Here is a 25610-nt window from a genome sequence, read left to right on the forward strand (position 1 = left end):
ATTAGTCCTCCATGTTTTCAGAGTATTCGTAGCATGCTGGGGTTCTCATGTCTTTTCCTGTCTCAAAGATGCAGCCATGAGCATTCCAGATAGATTGTCTGATAGAATTTAATTGCCTAGATACAAGATACAGGCCTAAATAAGAATTGCATCTTTTAAAGTCTTCCATCCAAACAAAATACGGGTCTCACTCAGGGCAGTCATGGAACAATGAATGAAAAGGGCAAAATCCTGAAACAAGATCTAATGCAGTTATTCTAACTCGCTATGTAGCTAAGGGTGATCTTGTACTTGAGATGTTCTACCACCAGCCTTGGGTACAAACACATATTGATGAGGTGATGTTATCAAACCCAGCACTTAGTACATGCCATGTAAGGAGTCTACTTACTGAGCTACAACTCCAGCCACATGCTATCTTGAATAAATGTTCTTAGACACACCAACTAATTTGTTAAACCTTAAGGCAAATGCATTATGATCCTAACATGAAAACGTGTTCAGAGCCACTTGCCAATTTATTTCAAAATCAGTTCTTCAAGATTGTCCTGTACTCTGTTCTCAGGGTTTGAAGGCAGTGTGCATGGGCATGAACATACCTAGCCCCATATGCCCATTATGTTAAATGGAAACAGTATGAACTCAGTAACATACAGCAGAGACAAACACAGAGTTCTCCCTGTTCTTGGCTTCCTTCTCACCATTCTTGAACAAGGATGGAGAAAGATGCATCTAAGAAACTCGGGGCTTAAAACAATGAGAAAATATCAAGAAGATCCAAGGGGTCTTTGGACAGGGAAAAGCCTGGGGCTGAGCCCAGTGCTGTGGAGGAAGAATGAGCTGGGGCAAACTGTGCCCTTCGTCATCTTTGCTCCATCGCTTGGTGTGTGTTGGGGGGGTGGGGCGGCAGAGAGGGGAATTCTTTCCAGAATATTGACTTTCTTATTTATGTTCTCAAGGAATCAACTCGTTTTTTCAATGTAATTCTTAGTCATTTATTTCATTATCTTTACTGTTTGTCTCTCTCCCTATGTCTTTATTCTTTTTAATTAATTAATTAATAATTTTACATCTCGACCACAGTTTTCCCTCCCTCCATTTCCTTCCCCATCCTCTCCTCCTCTCTTTCTCTTCAGCAAAGAAGCCTCCATATGGGAAGCCTCCCATAGTTATCTATCAGCACTGGCAATCAAGTTGCAGTAAGTATGTCTTTATTCTTTACTGATGTTCTCCTGTCAAATGAAATATTTGGCATATTTGTATACAATACCTTTTACTGATAAATGATTTAGAGTCACAAATCATTCTGTGAATGTTTTTAACATGTCAAATTCTGATAGATAATATTTGTCAGCTTCAATGCTTTTGATTTGCTCTTCAGGAATTGGTTACTTAATATCATCAAGATTGTGAAATTAAACCTGTTTTTGTTTCCAAGTTGGTTGAGCCTTTAAGGCTGCTCTAGCAGACACCAGTCTCATTGCAATAATTCCTCATGTTCTTTTCATGTATTTATTCCCAAATATTTCTACTGTGAAAATACTTTGCAACATTATGCATGTACACATCACATACACACACACACACACACACACACACACACACACACACACACCCCAACTCAGAAAGACACATCTATCAAGATGCTGTAACTGGAAAGGAAAGGGTTTAGGCTAATACTTTCAGGTCATAGTTCATCATAAAGGCATGTCAAGATAGGAACTCAAGCAGGGGCTTGAAACACAAACCAAGGAGGAATGTTGCTCTCTGGGCTTACTGACTGACTTTTCTCCGGTTTATGCTCAGTCAGCTTTCAGCCCACACTCACCTGCCAGGAATGTTACCTCCTTCATCAATTAATAAAAATGACACTACAACGAGCGCTCCATGTTCGGAGATCCATGGATTCAATCAAGCAGTGTTAACAAAATATTTCAGTAAAATATTATTTGTAGTGAACATGTATGGCTCTCCTTATTCTTCCCTAAATAATACAGTACAGAGTGTTTATCTCATATTAGGTAGCATGTAGATTAGAGAAGTGGATTATTTGCAAACACTGAACCATTTTAAATAAAGCAATTTGGTATCTGCTGTGGGTCAGAGAAACACAGGTGAAACTAAGAGTTCATTCCTACATAGGCTGTTATGGGAGTGCTACATGTATGTGCAATTCTTGGCAAGAATGTCAACTATTTCAGAAACAACTTTTCACATGTTATGACGTGTATATGAGTATGCTCTCTGGAGGACAGTGACTACAGAGCCGAGACTGAAATAATAGTCTACTCTCTGGAAACCACAGACACACTGAAACACTCAATTGGTCTGTAAGGGCTTAATATTTATTTCTGCAGCTAATTAAAAGTCTAATTTTCCAATAAGGCTGCCCACAGATAGATGGCCACTTATTTAGCCATTCACGGATGGCTGAGTCATTCCCCTTCACAAGCCCTAATTCTGTACAAAAAGGAAATGGAAAAACACTCTGAATTGTAAGCAATCAAAAAGCCACCGGAACCAACAACACGGTTTAATTAAAAAGAGAAAACCCATAGCAATTCATTTTTTTTTCCTTTCTCCTCCTCACATATAAAAAATAAGAGGTCATACAGGGAAGTAATTAAAATGAAGTCTCCTTTTGCCCTCGGGGTGCCTGAGTAGAACCTTTGCCAGTGAAATAATTAGCTTGAGATTTCTCATTTTTCTCCCTTTGTCTTGGGGAAATTGCCTCCAGCCTTTCTTAAGAAACAATGCAGTGTCTTGCCTCTTCATTTAACTTTGGGCTCCTAAGAAGCTAAATAATCTTGTTATTTGGTGGAAAGGTAATATTGAATGTTTTAAAGTCAGTATCACTATTTGATTAGAACCCTGTATTCAACTGAAAAAAAAAAAAAAACAGTTTCATAAATGACAATGTTCTTCTTTAACTTCTGAGATGGAATGATTTTTCTGAGTTAAAACTGGGTACAAAGAGGTTTAATTGTGACCTATTGTGATTATACTCTATAATGCGTTCCTGTAGCAAAATATGGGCAGATAAGAGGATTCGCATAGCCCAAAATATCAGCTCTTCTGCAAAATTGCAAGCAGCACGTTGCTTTCCAACCATGAACACGCCTGAGAAAAAGGACACCTCTGATGCTCACATACACACAGTTATATCTGTTTATCCATACATGCCATATCTACACACAAACAACACCTGCCCTGTCCCAGTGTCCTCATGTCATCTTAGAGAAGGAAACACTAATTGTAGCTCACAATTCTAGGTTACAGTCCATCACTGAAAGGGATTCAGGGTGGGGGGACCTGGAAGTAGCTGTCCTATCTCATTTGCACTCAAGAGCAGAGAGAGAGATGGATGAATGCCTGCAAGCTGACTGCTCGCCTAACTTTCTCTTCTTCCATAAAATTCTAAGACTCAAGCTCAGGAAATAGTACTACCCACCATTAGACTGGCTCTTCCAGTCAATCAACACAATAAAGAAAACTCCTCACAAGCAGGCCTATAGGCCAACATGATCTAGACAATCCCACCATAAGACTATTCTCGGGTGATTGAAAAGTATGTCAAGGTAACAATTAAAATTACCACACCACTGTAGGGGGGAAAAAAAACAATTAGTGGACAATATTGCACAAAGCACATACCTACATTCAGAAATCGAGACAAAGCAACGAATCCCAGTGGTCACACAATGAAAACCTGTGTGTCCCTTCCTAACTATTCAAAACTCTTCTGTATGTCTTCAGTATGCAGTTCACAGGGGGATATGACACGTTCTGGTCTCCAGGAACAAAAAAGTACTAGTGAAGTTAAAAGTGTTTACAGACCCAGGTGCACAGTCTCAAGGTCGCTCAGAAGGGAGAAAAATAGGAGGTGGATATCCACCAGGATTCTACATGCAGGGAAACCTAAGCCAAGTTAAGTGTCAAGAGTGACACAGAGACATAAGACCGCTTGTGTGTCACTGAACACAACTCTTGCTTCAGCCCCCTCTCCCCAAGCAACCACAACAGCACAAATGCAAACAGCAAGAGAGAGCTTAGTAGCCTCTGGGCTCTGTCTGACATGTGTGGTGTTGTCAGCAATGGGACTTATCGTCAACCTTTGGGGAAGAACCAGTGGGCAGTAACAATAGCCTAGTCTACGGTGTTCTGGGAATCTCTTGGACAACCCTGACCAGCAACTCCAAAGAGGTCTTCTCATACCTGCTCTTGTGTCTTTTGTTAGATGTTCTATGGCTCTTATTCAAGTAATATTCAGACTGAACAGGTTACCACACGACCACCAGCATCAGCATCAGCAACAACAATTAATAATAATAAAAAAAGGGGGGATAGTGATTTTGAAAGAAAGCAAGGAGAGGTATAAGGGAGAGTATGGAGGGAGGAAAGGCGAGAGGAAATGGTGGAACTATATTATAATCTTAAAGCAATACTTATAAAACAGCAGGAGACTCACTGTAGCACTCTGGAGTGGCTGAAGTCTTTCAGATCTGAGTCCTCATAGTGGGGTGTGATCATCCCACTGTCACTCAGCATACGTTTCCTCAGGGCAGGATTCCACCAGTCAGACAGCCTGGGCAAAAATGGCACCAGAAAGACACCTTACTCTGCATTTCTCTCATAATGATCTTGTCTTAAACGTGAGAAATGGAATCCATTTTTACTAGACATGGACTTCGTAGCCATCATTTCTCAACAGCCCTGAAAGTAACTTGTATGATTTTATCCTTTTTTTTTCATATTGATGAGGCATTTTGATTTGAAGATTAAGCCATTTTATTACATGTGACACGAGTGAAGAATTAAAGGAGTCAGACATAGAAATATAGTTTAGAAAATGAGAAAGCCCAACCTTGTTCTTGGCATCTTTGTTTCCGGAAGGCACTGCAGCTGAGAAATAAGAAATCAAGGTCTAATGGATTTTCAGGCCACTCTGTGTTTGGATTTAAGTGACAAAACTCTAACCGAAAAGGAAGCTATCCCTTTGGGTGACTACTTGGCATAGAAAGAGGAGAACATCCAAAGCTGCCTTACCAGATGGTGCCATTCTCATCAAATAAATATAAGAGTCTTTATTATGTGGGGTGGACAGTAGGCACCAGCATCTGCCTCTTCTTTAGTAGGGCGTGGCATCAAACTGGATTCTCTCTGGGGACTACACTTGTTTATGCTCTAACATTATGGATATACAACGTATGTTTGCATGAGTGCCTGTATATGCTTTCATGGACAACCTGTGTTTCAGCCGTCACTCCCATGTACCAGGGAGCTACTATCTATTCATTTTACACTTCACAAGGGCAGAAATGTTTGTCTGTTCTGAATTTTGCACTATTGGCTCCCACGTTTACAGTAATATCTGGTGCGTAACAACTCCCAATAAGTACTTTTGAATTGTTAAATGTTTTTCTCAATAACTTAGACATGGTACAAGATCCCGATTTCTTTAGTAAACTCACCACAGACTGGGCACTGTGAGTTTATAACTGGGCACTATGAATAGAACTATAGTGTCATTGGCTTTAGGAGCTACTGTAAGGCATATGGGAAGGCTTGGTAGCCTTTTTGTGTAAACTTTTCTACTAACTTTCAATTTGACTCAGTTTCAAACATTCTTTTAAAAAAAAATTTTAGGTTATTTTTTGTTTGTATATACAGTGTGTGTTTATGTGTGCTTATGTACACATGTGAGTCTAAGTGCCCACAGAGTCCAGAAAAGGGCATCACTCTCCCTGAAGCTGGAATACAGTGGCATAGACCCCCAATGGGAAGGCTGGGAACTGAACTCAGGGCCTCTGCAAAAAAAAGTACATGTTCTTTGACTGCTGAGCCATCTGTCCAATCCCTCCAAGAGTGTTTTAGTACAATAATCTGTGTAATTTTTCTTTAGTGCTGCTCAAATTTGAGGGTAATATAGCTGCCTATATAAACTATATGCAAATGAGCAATAAAGTACTTTGATAATAATAATCAAAAAAAAAAAAGAAACACTGGAGGAAAAATATATCTCTATAAAATGGAACAACTACAGAACCAAGTGCCTTTACTTTACTTGACTTTAAGGAAACATCAGTAAATCTGTTTTCAAAATGCTTTTATGTCATTGGAGTATCAAGTCCAAAGTCAAAGGAGATCCAGAGATCATGCCACAGCCAGCCAAGGTGGCACCAACAGAGGAGAACAACTCACCCAGAAGCCTGTTCAACCACCAGGTCAGGCATTCCTGGAGGGGTCCCTGCCTGCTGTGATACCGCCATATCTGGGTCCAGAATAAAAATCTCATCGTGAGAAATCTCCATCACAAAGTGCAAATGTTCCTGAGGGAGGAAAACAAGCCTGTCAAGGTGCTGACATCACCAACCTTGGAATAACAGAACCAAGCATGCTTGGTCTCAAGGTGAAGTGAACTGCACAATGCACCAAATAACTCCACTGTTTGAGCGGGAGCTCAGGCATCTGCCATCCCTCCCTGACTTTATAGTGTGTCCGGCAGAGGGCGATGGGCGAGATGAACTTGCCTGGTTCAGGACTCACATCTAACCAGGATCTTGACTCTAGGAATAGAAATGATCTTTCCCCTGCTTCTTCCCAGATGCTATCAGAGGTGTGACATCCCACATGGTCCCTGTTACAGTATGAGTACGTGACAGCTCAGACTCCTGCCCAACAATGTGGCCCAAGCTCTGTGGCAACGGTTAAGAAAGAGTTGGTTTTCAATGGGTTCAATACCTCATAGAATTTTTCCAGGAAAATCTGAATAGAGGGAGGAGTTGTTATACTTGGGTAAACACAATTTTTTCCTTATTATTAGATAGGAGAGAGTATGAATAAAACAAATCTACTATAACACACACACACACACACACACACACACACACACACACACCACACACACACTAGCTAACCAAAAATACCTTTACAAAACATAAGGTTTGCTTTGGCCAGAGTACAAGTTCCTTGTAAAAAGAAAACTTCAAGGGCAGAACTATGATGATTGTTGTCACCCAAGTTATTATCTATGCTCACTTGCCATGTCAAGCCATTTCTCTGAGCCCAAAATTCATAAGAAAAAAAGCATTGTGGCTTAGATTATAAACACCATCCTATAATCTGGGAATGCTTAAATCTTTTCATTAGAAAAAAAAATCTATGAGACTAGCTACCAACATGTTGTATTAACTTGGGGACATTTCACTTTCTTAAGGAAGCTGGAAAGAACTTACCTGAGATCTGTCTATTCGATAAAAGCGGTCAGCAGATGTTGCTAAGGGAAGAATATACACAGGGCATTTAGAGTCATTTACATTTGTCGCCAGACTCACAGCTTTCCTTTCTACTGCACTGTCGATTGAAACCTTCATTTATAAGCATGTGACGTGGGTGGGCAGTCTCTAAATCTATCATTAAAAAGTCATCACTTCCATGCTTTGGCCACTGCTATTCCAGTGCTCCTAAGGCCTTTCAGCCACACAGTTACTTTAACACAGTTACGTGTTTGTCTTTAAACTATAACTCAAATGCTTCAGTCTACGAGGAACTCTGACTGTTTAGTGAAGAGGGTCCTCCATCTTTGAACTCCCACTGAGGCCATTTCAGGGTTAACAAGTATTTGATCTCCTTGGTGAAGAATTGCACAACTCTACTTTAGAAACCCAGGGTCAAAATGCCCTAGCTAACTTTCCTGCTTCTGACTTGCACAGAACCCTCTCCTCCAACTAACTGCTTATCTTTGCTTCTGTCAAATTTTCTTGTGTACACAAAGTCGTAACCACAGCTGCCAGGACTTGGTTTTGGCCTCAAAACCCCTATGCTCTGTACACTCTGTGCTACAGTTAGGTCCTGAATACCTGGGTATAGTAGTCCCAGATGGCTGGAATAAAGACTTCCAATTGTCTATAAGCTGTGTCTGAGTGGTGATTTCTGATGGGTTCTACTTAACAAAACTGTTCTCCATTCCAGCTGCTAACAGCAGAGTTTATTTCCCCTAAACCCTACGCACACTGACAGGATACTTAAACCCCTTACAGAGACAGCTTCAAAGATGACCCTGAGACTAAAAACCTGCATCTTAAAAGGGCTTTCTTTTACTTGTTCTCATGTTTCAGGAATTATCACAGGACATTAACTGAGGGGAGAACTGAATATTCTATTAAGTAAAGAAACCCAGGAAAGATATTATAGTTAGACAGACTTCCCAGGAATTTGACTCTCATTTTGGAAAACAACCTGAAGATGCAGGCCAGAGACCACCTATGGCCTCAAAGAAATGATTTCCCTTCCACACTCTATCCCTAGAGACAGGTCTTCAGGAAGCCACGAGGAAGCAAAGATTATTGTTTAGGCAATCTCTAAATGGGATTGGGCTGCATCTTTTTAAGAAAGAAAACTTCCAAATAAAATATAAGGTGTTTTTTAACACTCGATTTATTTCCTTAATATTAAATATATTTTAAAATATTTTTCCTTATTTAAATCTAACAGAGCCCAAATATGAGCACTTTTATAAAACAGACCAAAAGCAATAAGAAATATAGAGCATGACATAGAAACAGATGCAAATATTTGCTTTTCATCACAAACTTTAAAAGTAATTCTCTGGCTTCTTCCAGATGGGTGTGGGTGCAAAAACCCACAACCAGGCTTTATGAGGAGAGAGAAGCTAAATCAGAGGTCTCCACTGGACTCCCTTGGAGCTTCAGAAACTCTGTGGAAGAGGGGACAGAAGAACTGTAAAATCAGAAGGGATGGAGGACACCAAGAGAATGGGGTTCACTGAATCGACTAGGCATTGTGCAGAGGGGCTCCCAGAGACCGAAGCAGCAGACATGGAGCTTGTGTGGGGCTGCACCAGGTCCTCTGCACATGTATTATGGTTGTTAGATTGGTGTTTTGTGGTAGTTTCTTATCAGTGGGAGTGGGTGTACCTCTGACTCTCTTGCCTGCTCTTAAGTCTCTTTTCCTGTCTCCTGTTGCCGCCTATCTCCAGCTTTGATGAGGGCTTTTGCCTAATTACTAAATCTTGTTTTGTCCTGTTTTCTCATTGTCTCTGGAAGACATGCTCTTTTCTGATGGAAGATGGAGAAGGAGTGGATCCATGCTCTTTTCTGATGGAAGATGGAGAAGGAGTGGATCCGGGGGGAATGGGAGTTAGGAGTTGTGGTTGTTCGGAGGAGTGGATCGAAGGGGCACTGTGGTATGGATTTATTGTATGATAGAAGAATCAATTTTCAGTTTTTTAAAAGATGGGGGAAAAGTAATTCACTAAAGGGAACTGGGCTCAGAAATAGGAGAATCAAAGTCTTTCTTAAAATCCTATGTCTAAAGCACCGTAGTCTCAACAGAATTGACTCTTCTCTGTCCTTCCAGACATGACTTCAGCGCTGATGCCAATGAAGGCTCAACCATAAAAGATTTCCAATGCATGAACATCTTGTATGCTAACTCATAAAGTTAAAAATAAGTGCTCAAAACAATTGAGAAAGGTTTACAATAGAATACTTACATAGTAATACAGTTCCATAGTTAAAACCCCTATTCCTAATACAATTTTATCTACGCCTATATATGGAGCATCATGACTTGTGTAAATTCTTGATTTCCTTAGATACACATTGCCTCTCTGTGGCTCTGGGAGCAGGAAATGATTATGCTTCCCACAGCTATGGATTCACAGGGATTGGAGGGAAGCCATCAGTCAGCTGATCTAGGAATGGAAACCTGTATCCTGGCTGACATATGCTAGACTTAGTATCTACCTGTGCCCATCTGTGCAATTAACCCACATTCATTCCATCCCTACATCCTCGAAGATGAACATACTAATAAATAAAGGGACATCAACAAGGGCACTCTATCTCCGTGCACACAACATATACATACACTTCAGCTAGTTGTCCCCAATAGTAGATAAGCAGGGAAGTATAGAGATGAAGATGTACTGCAGTGTAGATAATTAGGTGGAAAATTGGAATTCGGCAGCATCTAGGAAAGTGAAAAATGCCTGAGATGGCAGGCGGGCAGACTCGTTAAATGTTCACATGATAACTGACCCTGCTTTGTGCACAATAGGTCACACGCAGCAGAAAAGTTACAGATGCAAGCAGAACTCTTTGTTTCCCGAGTATGTATGCATTATCCTGAAATGACAGCCTCAGAAGACTAACATGCAAATGTCAAGGCATGGAAGCAATGCAGGAATTAGTTATCTACCTTGTGATTATAGACTGTAGGTTTTGGCCCACACAACTCTGAGGGAGGCACCCACAGCTTTCAGGAAAGGAAGGTGGTGATAAAGGGAGTGTCAGTTTAAACAACTTGATGCTGAGGTGCTTTGAGGGAAAGAACTCCAGGAAAGGTCCAGTTAGCCTCAGCAAGCCCATACCACTGAAATGTAAATGTCAATCATCACGGAAAGGCTTTCTGAAGAGCAGCGGAGTCAGCCACACCTTGTTCTGCTGCCTCCCAGCCCAGTCTCTGCCAGGTCCCCAAACACTCACCATCTAGGAAGCACCACCGTGGGGACAGCCTCTGAGCTGAGAGTGCCCTGGGGAGGGAGGTTTCTTGGTCCTAGAAAGAGACACACACATTCTCATGGCCCCACTCCAATGATAAAAGGCTGCCTCCCCCCACCCTCCCTTCCACACCACACACTGGAGGAAGTGGGCAGTCTCTTCTCAATGAAGTACTAAAGCAAAACCAAACCAAGTTCTGCCAGGTACTCAGGTCATGCTGTGCTGTGAGGCTGTCTCTGCCCACAGCCTTGCCCACCTATGATAGTGTAGAAAAGGGAGGGATCCTTGTGCCAGGCTGTCCTATAGGAAACTCATTCTTTCCAGGATGATCCACTCGGCTTCTCTCTTCAAAGACAGCCAATACTTAATCTTACTTGAGCCACAGGCTCTCATGCATTCTTTCCTCTAGTTTGAGATTAAAATATTTCCTTTCTAAAATTAAGCACATTTTTGTAGTCTCCCTTCACCCCGTCTTGCGGAAAAACTTCCTTCTGTCACATTATTAAAATCCACTGTAGAACTCCTGTACTCAAGTCATTCTCTTTGCAACCTTTTTTTCCCTCTTTCTAAAAGCAAATGTCCCTCAATTGATACTATTTCATCTTCTTGATAATGTTCTTTCTTTTTTCTTTTCTTTTCTTTTCTTTTCTTTTCTTTTCTTTTCTTTTCTTTTCTTTCTTTCTTTCTTTCTTTCTTTCTTTCTTTCTTTCTTTCTTTCTTTCTTTCTTTCTTTCTTTCTCAAGACAAGGTTTCTTCATGCATCTCTGGCTATCCTGAAACTCACTCTGTACCAGGCTGGCCTTGAACTCACAGAGATTGGCCTGTCTTTACCTCTGAGTACTGGGTTTAAAGGCATATACCACCACTGCTGGCTCTGATAATTTTCTTTCTTATTTTATTTTTTTTATTTACAATCCATCCGTTGCCCAATCCTGTTCCCCTCCCACAGTTCCTCATCCTATTCCTCCTTCCCCTGTCTCTGAGAGGATGCTCCCCCACCACCAGGTCTCCCCCCCTCCCTGGGGCTTCAAGTCTCTCCAGGATTAGGCACATCTCCCACTGAGGCCAGACCAGGCAGTCCTCTGTTGTCTATGTGTAGGGGCCTCGGATTAGCTCGTGTATGCTGCCTGGTTGGTGGCTCAGTCTTTGGAATTTCCCAGAGGGGTTAGATGAGATTGCTGGTTTTCCTATGGGGTTGCCCTCCTCTTCCCCTACTTCCATCTTTCCCTTAATTCAACCATAGGGGGTCCTTGACTTCAGTCCAGTGGCTGGGTGTATCTGCATCTGCCTCAGTCAGCTGCTGGTTGGTCATTTCAGAGGACAGCCATGCTAGGCTCCAGTCATGTGTGTTTTGGGGAGGGAGGGTCTAGGTTTCCTCACTCAGAATTATCTTTTCTAGTTCCATCCACTTGCTTGCAAAACTCATGATGTCCTCATTCTTAATAGCTGAATAGTATTCCATTGAGTAAATGAACCACATATTCTGTATCCATTCTTTGTTTAAGGAACATCTGGGTTGTTTCTAGCTTCTGGCTATTACAAATAAGGCCCAATCTCATCTGATAATTTTTCTTAATCATCCTTCCTTTGCCCTGCCAAACTCCCAAAACATACATCCGGTCCCAATCACCTCCAACTTCCATGTACGCATTTAATCATCTCTGGAAATCAGTCCTTCGGAATCTTCCCAGAGAGTAGCAAGAACAGCTCCACCCCCTTCCTGAGTTAATATTCTCAGTCTTCAGTTTCCTTGGAGTCGTTGAAGGTTTCACATTTTTTTAATGTTTCAAAATTAAAAGATAACTGTCTTTTTTTTTTTTCTTCCCCTTTTTCCCTCCAACTGCTCCCATGTTGAGCAGAGAGCGGGAGGCTCTCTGTTCTAACTTAATGGCCTCTGGCCATTTTTTTCTAACATAATGATTAGCATATACTGTTACTTGTATGTATATAATTTCAAGGATGACCATTTGGTATTGGATAACCAATTTGGGGGCTGATACGTAGAGTAGACTTTCTTAGGCTCTCCGCATTCCTTGGTTGCCTGGAGTTGTGTGTGTGTGTGTGTGTGTGTGTGTGTGTGTGTGTGTAGGGTTGGGGGCCTCTAAGCAAGTCTGATGGTGTCATCCAGGTCTTGTTTACTTTTGACAAGAGATTACAAGAGCTAGTTGAAACCTAGCAGGTAGAAAAGTGAGGATCTTGTGTTTTCAAACATGCAAAAGTTAAAAAGCATCCCTCTTAGTAGGAGCTCACGAATGATTACTGGGGAGGAGTGCCTTAGAATTTACAACAACACAGGACTTGGAGCCTTCTAGTACTAGCTGGAAGTAAAATTAAACCCATTGACCGAAGCAGCACAAGTAAGGGTGGCCAGGCCTCTGTGGGGAAGACACTGGGAATTTGACTGTCCCTGAAGATTTAAAGTTTCAGTTACAGGAACACCCACAGAAGGCAGATGTGATGGATCAAGACTTGGGAATGGAAGCCCCATTCCCAAGTGGGTGGATGGTCTGGTGTGTACAGATTATACAGGGAAGACAAATAGAAATGGGATAGGAGACAGGACAAGAGCCAGTCAGAGACCAGCAGGGCTTCTGAATTAGGCTACCCTGCCGGTACATCACTAGATCTTCAGGCAACATAACCCAGGAACAGCAAGTCACAGCAATGGATGCATGTTACAAACACAGGCTGCAGCTCTGCAGAAAGCTACAGTGGACCCCACAATCTGTTTAATATGCCATTCAGAAGAGCGTGATGCATGGCGAAGATCCATGGGTCTTAGCAGAGCAAAATAGATCCATCTTAGCACCAGAGACCTTATCTACACAGACTGTTCAAGTTTTCTGCTCAAATGGATTCTATAAATCAAAGAATTGATAAAGGAAAAATTGGCCTCCCGCAGAGCTGTCACAGGAATGTATCTTTATGCGTCTGATGTGCTATAGCGATGAATGCAGAGCTCAAGCTGGCTTTGTCAACTTGCTGGCTGAGCTAAACGAAATCTCAGCATCTGTTCTCTGTCTGTGCTTATGAGAACTATGCTTAATGTCTTGAGAATTGTATTTGACACATGATATCTGGATCTAAAGAAACTTAAGGTCCTTAATATATTTTATGAAATGTGTTATGCTACCAAAATTTCATATGTGTGTGTGTGTGTGTGTGTGTATGTGTGTACACACACACACACACACACATACACACACACACACACACACACACACATACACACATACACCAAAAAATCTGAAATGATTTGAAATGTTTATTGGCAGCTGTGAAAACTAATAAAAACATTAGGCAAAGATAACCATCTCCTCAGAGAATGAAGTGGCTCAGACAGCCTGGGTACTTTCTGCATCTTTATACTAATTTCTGTAAATAACATCCAAGTGAGAGAGTATAGGCATAGTTGCCCTAGCATTTTTAAATCATACGTACACAATGTGCTGCATATACACATGCGCGTGCGTGTGTGCACACGCACACACACACACATTCACACATACTAAATACTTGTAACAATACTTGTGAAAAATTTGAGCTACTCTGGCAGGTCCACATGTACATGCATTTCCCAAAGGAGGGGAAATTCTTCTTTCTGCAGATTATCAGAGTAATCAGAGATTCCTGAAAGGCTAAAACCATCCAAAGTTTAAAAGTCGACAATCCAAAATTTAGGTAGAAAGAAATTCAACACAATAAGAATCTCTACATCAGTAGAAACATCTTAAAATATCCAAAGTCTCAAAAGGAGGAAGTGTGGTTTCAAAATTACAGGTGATTCTGTCCAAGCTGTGGCTATTTCCTTAGTGGGAAACTGAGTCAGTTTCTGTCCTATGTGTCAACGGCAGTTTTGTTCGTTTCCATCATCATCCCTCCAAAATGTTTCTGACTGGAGCCTTAAATTCTATATATTATCATTAATTTTTTAACTGTATCTATTTATTTTATATGTACGGGTGTTTTGCCTGGATGTATACCTGTGCACAATATTTGCATATACCTGGTGCCCATAAAGACCAGAAGAGGGCATCAGATCCCTTGAAACTGAAGTTATAATCAGTTGTTAGCTGGTATGTGTGCTGGGAACTGAACCTTTACCTATTAAGCCATCTCTCCAGTCTCCTTTATTGTCATTTTTTTTTTAAAGGAGGAAAGAGTTACATTGAACAACATATATTTCTAATAACTGAAGTTGAATAGTAACGACAGGGATCTGAGTTTAAAAAATTAATTTTACTAAAAAGAAAATGAGATACTTTCTTAGTGAATGAATATTTGGCTGCAATTTTAGAGGCAGTTAAAAAACAGAGGGGGTGTGGGAAAGAAAGAGAGAGAGAGAGAGAGAGAGAGAGAGAGAGAGAGAGAGAGAGAGAGATCTAACTTCTCCCTGATGCCTCCCTGAAACAGATTTGTACTTTCTCTAAGTGACCTTGTAAAAGGACAGCTATTAGCATCATGAGGTCTTATGCCATGGTCACTAGAATTCGAAAGAAATGTAATCAATATAGTCTTAGATATACACTGAATTAAACTACTTTTTAAAAATAAGTACATCTGGGGGAATGAGGAGGGAGCTCAATGGAGAGAATGTTTGCCATGCAAGCACAGGGACCTGAGTTCAGGCCCCCAGCACCAGGATAAAAGCTGGACACTGCAGTGTGTTCCCCTAACCCAAGCATCAACTGGTAGAGACATGCTTTCTGGAGCACGTGTCTAGCCAGCTGGCCAGTCTGGCTGAAACAGCAAGCTCCTGTTTCAGTGAGAGACCCTGCTTCAAAACTTAAGATGAAGACAGGAGCCTAGCTTGGCTGTCCTCTGAGAGGCTCTGCCAGCAGCTGACTGAGACAGATACAGATATTTAGAGATGACAATTGGATTGAGAGTGGGGACCGCCATGGAAGAGTTAGGGGAAGGACTGAAGGAGCTGGAGGCAATGGTAATCCCAGGGAAGACCAACAGTGTCAATTAACTAGGACCCATGGGCCCACATTCATCTCCCTGTGGCTTTTAAATACAATCCAAAGACAGGAATATGGTTTTTGTTGTATCAATTTATCTCTGATGAGATGATGATGGTGGAGGAAGAGGAGAGGAGGTAGAAGAGGAGGAGGAAAAGAAGAAGAGAGGGTGGAGGAGGAGGAGGAGTAATAGAAAGGAAAGATCCAGCTATGACCCAGCTTCACTTAAGCAGCAATGCCAGAGAAATAGAACCCCGATCTCCAGAACACTAGCTTTGACAGTCAGGACAATCCTAGCTCTGTTAACTCCCAGCTCAGAGCATCTGGGGAGGCATCTTATCTAGCTTGGGCCTTAAATGCTTTGTTTATATAATGGCCCTCGGAGATTTATCCTGAAGTATTAATGAAATGTGCAAAATCCTTGACTTGTTGGCGGTTCCATGGTGCTCTGTTCTTGTAAATATCTAAGGCCAGCAATGTTGAGAAACAATACATAAAATTATATCATCTAAGGCAAATGACTATAGGTGTATAGTCATGTGAGGAGCTCATGGGACACTGGCTACCTTGTCCACTAGACACTACAGATGGTGCTGCCCTGGCCCACTGGTGCATCAGTGTGGCTGAACACAGATGATGAAGGATCAAGGAAAAACAGACACTGTCTCTGAGTAGACATGAAAAAAGAAGGGCATTAAACAAAAGGCTGGAATCATCCTGTTTGTTGGCTTGGTCTTTCCATAGCTTGTCTTGAACTCAGAAACCCGACTGCCTCTGCCTCCCAAGTGCTGGGATTAAAGGCATTCGCCACCACTGCCTGAAATAGGGCATTAGCCTCCAAGGCAAATATTACCTATCACTGACGGCAATGCTTTTCAGAACACTGCCTACTGTGCCTCTCGTCTATCACTCACAACTCTGCTTCATGGATACTCCTTTTCACAGAAATCAACTTTTCTTGTGCTAAGCTGGTTAGCTAGTTGTTATATAGCTATGGTATGTTTATTGCGGTGATTGTTCTTTTTATATTTATCTAATTAAGTCTGGTAAAGTACAAGACACATCATTTAAAGGCTACAATGAGTGAAGTTTGGCAAACCATCTCCAAGAAGGTGACCATTAACCAGCCTGATAATCTCCTCATTTCTGTCTGCATCTACTTTGGGAATTCCTGTGTTATCCAATAACCAAGTTTTGGTTTATTTTCCCAAAGGAAGGTCATTTTAATTATGGTTTTAACTTATTTTCTGGCTTTTGCTGCAAAGCCACAAATATAGAGGGAACAACTTTTATTTAAATCTGCTGCCAAAAGAATCAGAGTAAGCAGAAGACATGAATTATGAGTGAAACAAAATGCTTAGCTCAAATCTCATCAAGCCTTTCCCTTCCAAGTATGAAATATATGGCTCCAGTCTCTGGTCTGAGGCAGCAGATTTTAAACGGCTCTGGCACAGATGGATGACTGAGCCAAGCCAACAGATGCCAACCTAGACCATCTGGTCCAGTTATGCCAAGCTAAATGACAGGATCTCAAGTAGAACTATTGACTCTTCTCCCCTCGATTCCTCCCATCTTCTCTTTGTCCTCCACTTACACACATACAGCTTCTGCACTGACTTAACTATACTACCTAGCAATGAAAGATGAGAAGGAACAGCTATCATGAAAATATTCAGATTGCTGCAGACTTTCAGGCACTAGTAATTTCTCTTCATTCACTCTCTTTTTATCAGTGAGGCTTTTTTCTGATTATTTTCCTTTTAAATTTTCACAAACCAGGCTACATTCATACATACATACATTCATGCATGCATGCACACATGTGTATGCATATGTATATGAAGTTTTTATATATATGCATACACACATGTGTGTGCATATACACACACACACACACACACACACACACACAAAATCTACTTTGGGAATTCCTGTATGTCCAATATACCAACTTTCAATTTATTTTCCAAAAGGAAAGTAATTTTAATTATGGTTTTAACATATGTGTGTGTATGTGTGTACATATGTATGTGTGTACATATAATATATATGTATATATATATACATATATATAATTTGATACATGTATATTCTTTGATGACTAAAGATGAAATAAAATGGAAGCTATGCAGGCTTATTATTAGTCCATGCAATGAATATTTTATAATGAAAAAATGATCTCTCATCAATATGTATTAGTACAAATATTCACAATTTGAATCCTTTAAGCCTCACAAAACCTATCCAGAGGTACTTCTCTGTTCAAAGATTTTATTTGGAAACATAGGTAAGTCTCATGGAATAGGTTGGTTGTAAGCCATCACCTTAGGCTTACACTAAGGCTTGCAGGACCCACACTTTGTTGCTAGGAAGGCTGCATAATTTCACCCTCACCTGTCTCTATGGACATCCAATCTTTCTGAAACTCCACTTATACCCATGATCTGGCCATAAAACAGGTGCCATGGTTTAAGGAACTGAAATATGTAAAGGGTAATTCTTTTAATAATTTAAGTAAGCTTCTTAGATGTCCGCACTTACCAAGTGACAGAACCCATAGACCTCTTTTACCTGTGAGTGTGTAAATCTTGTGTGATAATTTTTAGCTCCTTGGGGGCTTAGAGCTATCTGGGGTTCTAAAGGAGAGTTGTGAAATGTCCCACCTGAAAGCAAACTTCCTAGACGGCATAAGCAAAAGTTGGAATAGAGAAACATCTAGAGTGGTCTGATGAGAATGAAGACCTCCTTTCTATTACCACTCAAAGTATGGCCACAGATTCAGCCGCTATTAACAGTCAACTAAAGCTTCCTTACTTCTTGCCAGAGAAATCACTCCTGGTAACTCAGATCCTTCTCTCTCAAATTCTGCAATCATGCTCTCTGCCCTTCTTACTCTATGGCATCGGCTGCTTGAGTCCCACAGAAAATATGGTGGTCAATGGGCTCACAAAGGAAACAGTTCCAGAGGCAAGACACTTCCCACCATCACTGAAGGAAAGTTTTGTCAATCACTGTAGTTCTGTAGGAGTGCTGTACTTGTATTAGGCCTAGAGCCCATACACATAAGGCCAATCATAGCAAGTTTTAACATGTGATCTGGCTATATGTTCCACTTGATGTTTCTCATAATGTTTTTCATTAAAAAAAACCCAGCAACTGTCTACCACTTAAACGTTTATCAAGGGGATGGAAATATATGATTGAAAGGAAAGAAGAAGCTATAAATTCATTTATTCACAAGACATAACAGCAATGATACACTAACATGAAAAGTAGACAAAATAGAGGATAAAATGCAAAGTGGGTATAGAAGGAAAGTAAATTCATGACATACTAACAATGAACTTATATGTGTATAGGATGTATCTAACATTTAACTCTGTATAGAGACAGGGAAAAGTGGGAAACCATCATACCAGCAAAACACCAAGGACTATTTGAGCTAAAAGTCAAGTCCATTTTTTTAATTAAATAAAGTTCTTTAATAGTTTCCATTTAATCGGTTTATTTGCTGTTAATAAACTGGCAACACGGGAGGAACCAAGGGTAAGCTCTCAGCCAGGCTCCTGTGTCTGGACTCAGGCAGGCATAGGCACTCCATGCTCCAAGGGATGGAGAGCAAAGGCCCCTCGCTTCTGGGGAACCTCCGGGATGAGTACAGTGGCCAATGAGCAAAGAACCAGAGGAGCTAAAGGAAGACAAGGATGTCAGGAAGGAAGAGAGATGGGCAGACCCAGGGGAAGGCAGCATTCTCCGATACCCAACCCTGCCCAGGGCTCAGGAGTCTTTCTGTCTGTGCCCTGAAGCCAGAGAGGTTTGTCTCACAGGGGTCTGCATCTTCCTCTCCATCATGGGACTGATAAGAGAAGCTCAGATAGAGATGGTTTCCCGTGTTCCCTATCTCTGGAAGGCCAGGGTTCCAGGATTGTGAGGGAAAGGTGGGCATGGTGCCATTGTCCTTACCCTAGGGACAGTGAAGAAACAGGCTCCCCAATGATCTGGGCCCTCAGCCCCAAGAGACAAGAGCATGCTAACAGAGGCAAGATTATAAACCTTTGTAGACTGCACAACATAGATGGCTCACTTAGGAAAGCCCAAGGAACTATCAAATGTGCCTCGATGGTATCAAAAACAAATATATATTGGAGAGGAAAAAAAATAAATTAAGAATGTGAGAAGCATGTTGCCAAAGAGAAATCGACAACTTAAGCCATGGTCCCGAAATGCTCTTTAGTGGATGTTCTTAGTAAATGATGACCTCATGGGAATCCAAGAGGGAAATCCTTCTCTTCTACTCAGACAACATAATCAGCACACACATGAGAGACAGTGATGCCAGAAGTGTAATAACACTGAATAAGCCACGATCCTGATTTAACAACCTTCATGAGCAACCCATTAAGGACAATATATTTCCGTCCTGTAAATTCCTCTCACCAAATACCTGGCAAACAGGAATCACGGATTCAGAGTTATCCTCCAATGCAATATGCACAAAGACTCAGATTAGAGGAGAAAGAAAGGTGAGTAAATTCTCTTACAAGGGGTTAGGTATTAGTTACCAGGCAGAATTTAATTTCATAGAAATGCATGTGTGTTCGTGTGTTTCTGAAATCCATTTAGTATTAATTATATGTAATTAATATAGTTCTCCGAACAACTACTTGGCAAGCATATGCAAAAGCTGCTCTTAATTTATATTCAATTATGCATAACTAATGCACACAGCATTCCTGTTACACACTCCAGTAGGTTATGCAATTAGGCAATATGCACCTAGCATTTAACTATCCCTGGAATGTGAATGACATTCTTCTTTCACAGAAACTGAACAGCAGTTGTTTGAGCTGGGAATCGGTGCCTCATTTCATAAGGTTGAGTCCACGATCACATTTTCCCTTAACTGTCTCTTATCCGTCCACACTTCTTATCTATCTTTATTCTCCATCGTCTATACATATATACACCTATTCCTTTTTTTTCTTTTTAAATAAATTTTAATTTTTATCCAACAAAGTAAAAATGTTATGGTTTCAGGGACTCTTGGACTCTACACTGCTGACATCTGAGGATGGGTAAAACTTTGCTATATCCTGCGTTGGATTCATACATATTCAATGGCTTCCATCCAATGGATTCCAAGAGAAAGCTGCAGGCATTGCTAAATGCCTTTCCTGGGAGTAGAAATCTTCCTTAGTTAAAAATCACGGCAATAATTCAATCACAAAAGGAAAACAAACACAACTTAAAATGAAGTCCCTTCCTGAGCTCTGCCCTTGGGTGGATTAAGATAAATTAATTCTAACTTGAAAACTGGTTTCAGTTCACACCAAGACAATCTACTATTCCCTCTTCATTTCATGACTTGAGGGCAAAATGGACATTATTTCCAAGAAAGAGAAGAAGAAGTTATCCTGTAACAGATGGCCTCAAGTGGCATTGTTTATCAAATAAAATCTAATTTATTTATACATTCCAGTTTATTTGCCAATACGAAGAAGATTATGAACCTGCATACAGTATCTTGGCAGTTATAACTTACACCAGATGTCATTTGCGTGTGAGGTGGGGGCTTTATATTTGCTACCAGGGATGGGTGTCTAGAACTTTCAGCAGACAGTGAACAGCCAGCACATCTCTGCATGTCTCGCACTGCCCTGTCAGGTTAATGTGAGCTGTCACTTCTGAGTCCCCATGCTTTGCTTTGGAAAGGGAAGACACAGAAGCAAGGGGCTGTGTAACTGGTGACAGCTGCCATGTGGCTCACCAACAAAGCTCCTTGGGCACATGCGCATCTTTGAGGGGCTTTTTGTTTGTTTGTTTGTTTGTTTGTGTTTTTCTGTCTAAAAGAAAACAAAAGAAATAAAAAAGGTCAACTAAAACTCCAGCTAGCAATCAGTGACCTAACAAGAATCTGTCAAATTGCTCTAACTTACTGGTGTGTATCCATTCCCCCTCTCATATGGAATAAAGTGCATTAGAGAATATTTGAGACAGTCTGCAGCTCTGTTCCCTAAAGCCTCCCCCATTACCAAGTCCCACCAATAGCCTGGATATTCTGATATGGCAGTTTCTGCATTAGGAAACAAAATTTAGTATCAAATTCCCCATCAGTGGTCTGTCATGCTCTACATAAAGAAAGAGTGGCACCAACAGCCATATATTTTAATCTGCTTTTTTGTAAAATGTAGAAGTCAATGCACAGCACAAGGGCATCTGGCAGTGTACCCTGCCCCTGATTCTTCCCAGCAGTCTCTGCGTGGCTGTCAGATGCCAGCTTCTCCTCACCCAACAGCACTTTGCCGCCGCTCGGGTTGGTTTCCATGGCTCTTTATGACTGGTCATTCCCCATCTTGGGCTGTGTCTTTGGCTGATGAGAACATTCAGAATGGTGGTGAAGCTTCTCCGGCGTCTAAGCTTCCCTCAGACGGGTCTCCATCATCAGCATCTAAGCCTGCCCTGGGTATCTCTAACCAGCAGCTCACTACTCATTCGCTCAGGGCTCTCCCCTTTAAGCAGGGCTCCCCAACACTTTCTGTTTCTGAGCCTGGGACTATGAGTGGGCTTCATTTTTTATATTTCCAACTTATTATTGCTCACCAATATTGCTCATTTGATCTCTTGGATTCTTACAGGTTCAAGAGCAGTGTGATTGAAAGCAGAAGTCTTTACTCAACATCTATCAAACATATTCCTTCCCTAATAAGCTCAATAAAATGTGGAAGTCTCTTGCCTCCACCTGTTCACCATCACTGCTTGAGAAACCCCTCCTTGTGCTAGGGCAATTCTAGAAAATTCTCTCATTGTGTGTATCTCTTTCACTATCTCTGTCACACACACACATACACACACACACACATGCATGAACATACACTCATATGCACAAACATGTACATGTGCATGCTAAGGAGAAGATCTTGGCCTACTTTATTACCCAAAGATCCCTGATTTCTAACTCTCTGTTCCTTCACTTAGCAAGATAAGGGAAGGTTGGTACTCATGCCATGGTACTTATCCTGAATCACCATCCTTGTTGGTATTGATGCCCTGACACTCATCCTGGATCACCATCTTTGCTATTCTCTATGCTCAATGCACAAAAGCTTTTGAAGTGACATTTATAATTTAGCAGATTGACACCAAAATTTGAATTGAATGCAACTCATAAAGTACAAAAATACTTTGGAAAAATTTTGACAAAAACCCCGTCATACTCTAGAGTGTCATTTATCCTTAATCCGTGTGGGTGTAAACTGTTATAAAGAAGTTATGGTTTCAAATGACCCATGTTAAACACTCATACATCAAAATCACAATGGTCTACAAGTCAGGATGGTATGTAATCAGTACACGAGTTTCTTAAAACTTGTTAGACTCAGTGCTTAAAGTATTTTTGCAAAATTGGAAAAGTTCAAAATACCAACTGAAGCTAGTAATTCCGGCCTATAAAAGCTGGTAAATTTTCCTTTAAAATGTTGATATAAAGCATCCTAAAGTGGTTCAATGGTTCATTATCTTAGTGTCAGCTTATGTGACATGTCCTTTCAGTCACAGCCAGATGTGACTGAATCTTCTGGAATAGTAGGCCACGGTTGAGACATAAACACACAAATAAAAACACCAAGACCATCCCTGTCCTGTAGTCTAAAGATTAAACACTGACTTGGTTCAGGGTACAGGGAAGATCTCCACAGGGAAAGACTGTTATTCAGGTCACAACTTTTTAGGTCTTCTTTAAACTGTGGCTGTTATTCATTACATAAAAATATGGATAACTGGAATTTTAAAGTTCAGAAAAATAAGCACTTAAACCCCCATGAGCTAAATGAGGGCCTGCACAGCCACAGCATTGTATTTCCCAATGCCACTGATACCATTCTATCTTAGTGTGTGGAAGTGTACTCTGCAGCGACCTCACAATTAGATGCATTTCCCATGGTGTGTCCTCATTATGCAACCAAGTCAGCATTTAAGTTCCCTGCTCTATGGAGACATAAAATGATCTACAGTTTTCATTTGGAGAAGTTGTTGAAATGGCATGACTCTTATACAGCCCTCTAAACACAGAAGGGACAATGGTTTCTAAGAGAAAGGATCAGCCAGAGAGAATTATAGGGGTCCTTTGCAATCTGGGAGACAACTGTGGACTGAGCCTAGATCACGTCTGAGAAACTGAGTGGGTAAAATGATGGAGAAGATGTGGGCAGCACAAGAAGGTCAGAGGGCAGGGTAGAGACTGCACTTCCAAAGTGAAGAGGGCCAAGGACAACCACTGGTTCTCCTAATGAGTGGTCCTATCAGATTCCAACCAGTAGACAGGCATGGCAGAAACTGTTTTATTATAAAGCCTAGAGTCAATGCTATAGGAAGCAAAGAATCTCTGGGTGTAGGGGAAGCCACCTGGGACAGCAGTCTCTAGCACACAGATGAAATTGTTAGAAAAAGAGAAAATCAGAATGATTAGCAGGGAAATGGAGAATGAACCATAACTGACCGATACGTAGAACCCCATGTTGATCAAGCGGTTTGCTTATGTGACCCAAGATGACCAATATGTAGAACCTCATGTTGATCCAGCGGTTTGCTTATGTGACCCAACATGTACTTTCCCTGCTAAGCTTGCTTGAGTTGAGATCTCTGGTATACGTAACTAACAGCACTCCATTTTGGTCATTTTTTTCCCCAAAATTATCTGAGAGAATATCTACAATATGGATTGTTACTAGACTAGAACAACTAAGTCAGAAAAATGCAAAATAACCAGAATGAAACTTCATTGGGTTCATTATAGATTAAGCCCATTGCAGGATAATATGTGAACTCTAAATTGCATATGTAGCAAAAGAGGGGATTCAGTTGTCTGGAAAGAAAAGAAGGGAGGGAGGGAGGGAGGGAGGGAGGGAGGGAGGGAGGAAGGAAGGGAGGGAGGAAGGGAGGGAGGGAGGAAGGAAAGGAGAAAGAAAAAAGGAAGGAATGAAAAAAGAAGGAGAGAGGGATGGAGGGGTAGGGAGGGATGGACCAAAGGAGGGAGAAACAATTATGAGTTACCTGGTAATGAACTCTCTGTGACCCAGAAGAAACTGACTGCAAGTCCTAATGAAAAAATAAGGGTGGGGGGGGGAGGTAAATACATACCTTGCAGTTAGCTTGAACAGCCATTTCACATCTCCCCCACCAACCCCCGCTAATGTCATCATGCTCATCTGAGAGTGTCTTAGTTCTTAATGTTGTCCAGTGAAGTCCATGCCAACAACAATAAAAGCATACTAACTTGGACTGAGAGAAGATGGGTCATTTGTGTTTTACAACTTAGGTTAGTGATGTTGAACTGGTGATGTTGCTATCCTAAGTGGAAATCCAATTTCATTTGTATCTAAACTCTCTGGTTTATAGAGAAATCCTCTTGGGCAACCTTAAATGCCTAGAATATATCTTATACTAATTATGTGCTTCAATACACTTACAAGATGCTCGGCAACAGGAGTTTTCATAAACCTCAATCAGGAAAAAAGTAATCACGGACCATGTCCATGTCTTCATGAAGTCCTGGTGGACCAGAGTGAAGGGAAGCAGGCCTTTCCCAGCAGATGCTGACACCAGATGCCTTTATACAGTTTGATGACTAAGTTATCACCATTGTCACAAGCCTCGGGCTTCCTTGCTAATGAGCACGCTGATGGCTCTGTGCAATGTCAGCAGTCCTGGGTACCTCTGTCCTTATACCTGCTTCCCACAAGGCTTGTCATCTAGCTCTGTGACCAAGTTACTTTAAAAACTTCTCTGTGCTAATTGATGTCCATTTTCTTTTCTTTTTCCCTCTAAATCTACTTTTAGTTGAATATTAGTGTGATGGGTGGTTAAGTTGATTTTCAATAAAGTCAACTAATTAGTCACGTGTTTTGCCACTGTGGAGCACTGCTAAGTCACTTGATCACTAATTTTTTTAAATAAAGAGATGTGGTATCAGTTATGAGTCACTTTTTCAAAAGACTTTATTGTATTTGTATTTATGCCTATATCTATGTATCTCTGTGTGTATGTGCACATGTGTATGTTCCCATGGAAACTAGAGAGGGTGTCAGATCTCTTAGAGCTGGAGTTACAGGCAGTTGTGAGCCATATA

At 41.1% G+C, this 25610-nt stretch overlaps 1 protein-coding gene across 3 annotated transcripts in view; it reads right to left on the reverse strand.

Moving 5' to 3' along the window:
- Positions 1-25610, reverse strand: part of Dgki (diacylglycerol kinase iota) — a 449040-nt gene that overhangs the window by 67387 nt on the left and 356043 nt on the right. For all 3 annotated transcript variants that reach the window (XM_021190110.2, XM_021190109.2, XM_029534779.1), the window contains 5 exons: positions 24536-24580; positions 10509-10578; positions 7236-7276; positions 6202-6329; positions 4469-4585 (listed from right to left, as the gene is read on the reverse strand). In XM_021190110.2, the coding sequence (XP_021045769.1) occupies positions 4469-4585; positions 6202-6329; positions 7236-7276; positions 10509-10578; positions 24536-24580 (401 nt within the window). The remainder of the gene's footprint in view (positions 1-4468; positions 4586-6201; positions 6330-7235; positions 7277-10508; positions 10579-24535; positions 24581-25610) is intronic.

Source organism: Mus pahari, chromosome 2, assembly GCF_900095145.1.
Source record: "Mus pahari chromosome 2, PAHARI_EIJ_v1.1, whole genome shotgun sequence".
NCBI lineage: Eukaryota > Metazoa > Chordata > Mammalia > Rodentia > Muridae > Mus > Mus pahari.